The 2,292-nt window shown below is 32.9% G+C and overlaps 1 protein-coding gene across 1 annotated transcript in view; it reads right to left on the bottom strand.

The window, feature by feature from the left end:
- LOC106681351 (uncharacterized) overlaps positions 1-231 on the bottom strand; it is a 22,919-nt gene extending 22,688 nt beyond the window's left edge. The window contains exon 1 of the mRNA XM_014421626.3: positions 15-231. Within this exon, the coding sequence (XP_014277112.1) occupies positions 15-201 (187 nt within the window). The 5' untranslated portion in view covers positions 202-231. The remainder of the gene's footprint in view (positions 1-14) is intronic.
- Positions 232-2,292: the final 2,061 nt, after the last annotated feature.

Genomic DNA, 2,292 nt, shown 5'->3' with positions numbered 1-2,292 from the left:
GTTAAAGGGCTCACCTTTCAACTCCTTGCCATCCGGGGTGCACTTTCCCCTGTTGGCGAGGCAGTTGAAGTACCTCTTGTACAGCCTCCCGTTGTTGAGGATCTCATCAAGGTCGATGTTGTCGTACTTTGTGGTGTACTTGTCACCAGGACGGGCGACTGCCACGGCTGCGAACAGAGCTAGGGCGAGGACTGCCTTCATCTTTGTCGTAGAGGATCGGGTCGCTCTTCGTATGTCTCTCGGAGTTTTATACTCCCTCTCCCCTCTCTTATTCCTGAAGGCCCTTGTACCTCATAGGCTTTATTTTTTCGCGAAGTACTCAGCCCTTCTTGTAGGGTATGTAGAACAAGATGGCCAACGATATGACATCGACAGTTCCTTGCTGGACTTAATGAAACAACGTTAATCAGGCAAAGTTGGTGCAACGACCTACGTTACGCAACCTTTTCTATCCCCTGTAAGGAAATATGACTCAGGGATTGACATTCATGGCGGTATTTGAAGTCTTCCTAGTTTGGTAAGGTGAAACTGCGTAAAAGGAATCAATTGTCTGAAGATTTTGAGTTTTTCTTCCTAATCCTTGGATAGGCCAATCCACAGAACACTGGTGAACTAAACATAGCTTTTCAAAGGATTCCTTATGGTAGTTGTGAGTCATTTTATCTTCTGATCTTTTGACCAGACTAAAACACGATATTTGACCATCTAACTATCCCTTTGGTTCATTCATATCTTTCCTAGAAAATAAATAGAGAAAGTATCCCAACTATATTTTAATCTAACTGTTTAATGATGTAGTTTATTGTAACATACTATATATTCTTAAAAAAGTAATAGGAGTTGTAACCAAATTGTCATGTGGTTAATAAAAAATTCGAAAAACTTCAAAATGATTGCTAGTTCTTATTTAAAAATTAATTATAACACTGAGGCGACTGGTAAAAGTTCGATGGTTTGACCAAAACCAAGTGGGATAATAAGTGGACAATAACGTGGGATGATAACGTCTCGGATGATACAGCAGATTTGTAGTCTGATTGGAGCTGTCAGAGGTTCGTAGGCACTGATTTTTGGTTGATTTGTATTTTTTATAATTTTATTTTTCATTGTTTATTTAAAAAAGTTAAATGGTAAGTTATGGGCGATCTATAGGTATTTATTTTCTTTAGAACACCATTTAATAATAATTTTTTTTTTAAATGTAATGGTTAATTTTCATACTTCACTGTTTACAGAGTAATCCTATGTGACTCTTTACAGCAATTAGTGGATTTATATTTTTTAAATTTCGTTATAGTCATCTCTACTACTTATAGTTATTAGTAGTTAGTAGTTATACCTGTAAACAACGACTGATCTTTGTCCATTTTAAAGCAGGTGAACTATAATGAATAATAAATTATTTTGTTTATAAGAAATTATTTACATGATTTGTCTACTGTTTTCTTATTATTAAATGGCGTATAATGAGTTAAAATTATTATAGTATCGATTACATAATGAGCTTTTGACTAACCATGAATATGTGTGTCTATAGCTTTCAATATGCTGATATCAAGATGAAAACATGAGTATCCAAATTCGCTTTTGTCATCACTAATTAGTAAATATATAGTCTAATTTTTAAGTACGTATTCTTACGAAATAATCTATCACAAAGTTAGCAATCTTGACCTACCATCTAATCAAATCCTAAAGATATTGATACATTAATTATTTTTACTTCGGTTCCGCCTTAACAGCCTACTTCTTGGTAAAGAAGCTTTCAATCAGCATAGAAATGCTTAAAACAAATTATTTGAAATTTGTTGGTGATTTTTTTTCTTCAGTGTCCGTTCGATCCTATTCTCCTGCTTTTTTTTTTCAATTTCATCATTAATCATTCTTTCTCTTTAGTTCTAGTAAAATGACATCCATCTGACAAAAAGATGTATCAGAAATTTCTGATACATTCAACAAATCTTAAATGTGCTGCATTTTTTTAGGAATCTGGTTGTATATTACCATCTTGATGTTTATCGCAAGCTAAAAGAACTTGAAGCAAATAGAAATGCAGTTGTGGTTTTTTTCGTTTTTTGAATTAGCAGCAATGATCTGGAAAATTGAACTATATTTGTTTTATTCTTATTCATAATCTAAATATATTTAATTATACAATATTTATGCTCTGAATCGTTTACGACATCTTAAGTGATCTCTCATTTGGTATAAATCTTTGGTATAAAAGAGAATTTTTAATGTCTTTTAAAACTCCTTTTTACTAATTAAGAAAATTTTAATCAGAATTGAAAT

The sequence above is a fragment of the Halyomorpha halys genome, unplaced genomic scaffold, assembly GCF_000696795.3.
Source record: "Halyomorpha halys isolate HHAL.00 unplaced genomic scaffold, Hhal_1.1 Scaffold330.1, whole genome shotgun sequence".
NCBI classification, from domain to species: domain Eukaryota; kingdom Metazoa; phylum Arthropoda; class Insecta; order Hemiptera; family Pentatomidae; genus Halyomorpha; species Halyomorpha halys.
Note: the sequence above shows the minus strand (reverse complement) of the source record. Positions and strands in the feature narration are given on the sequence as shown.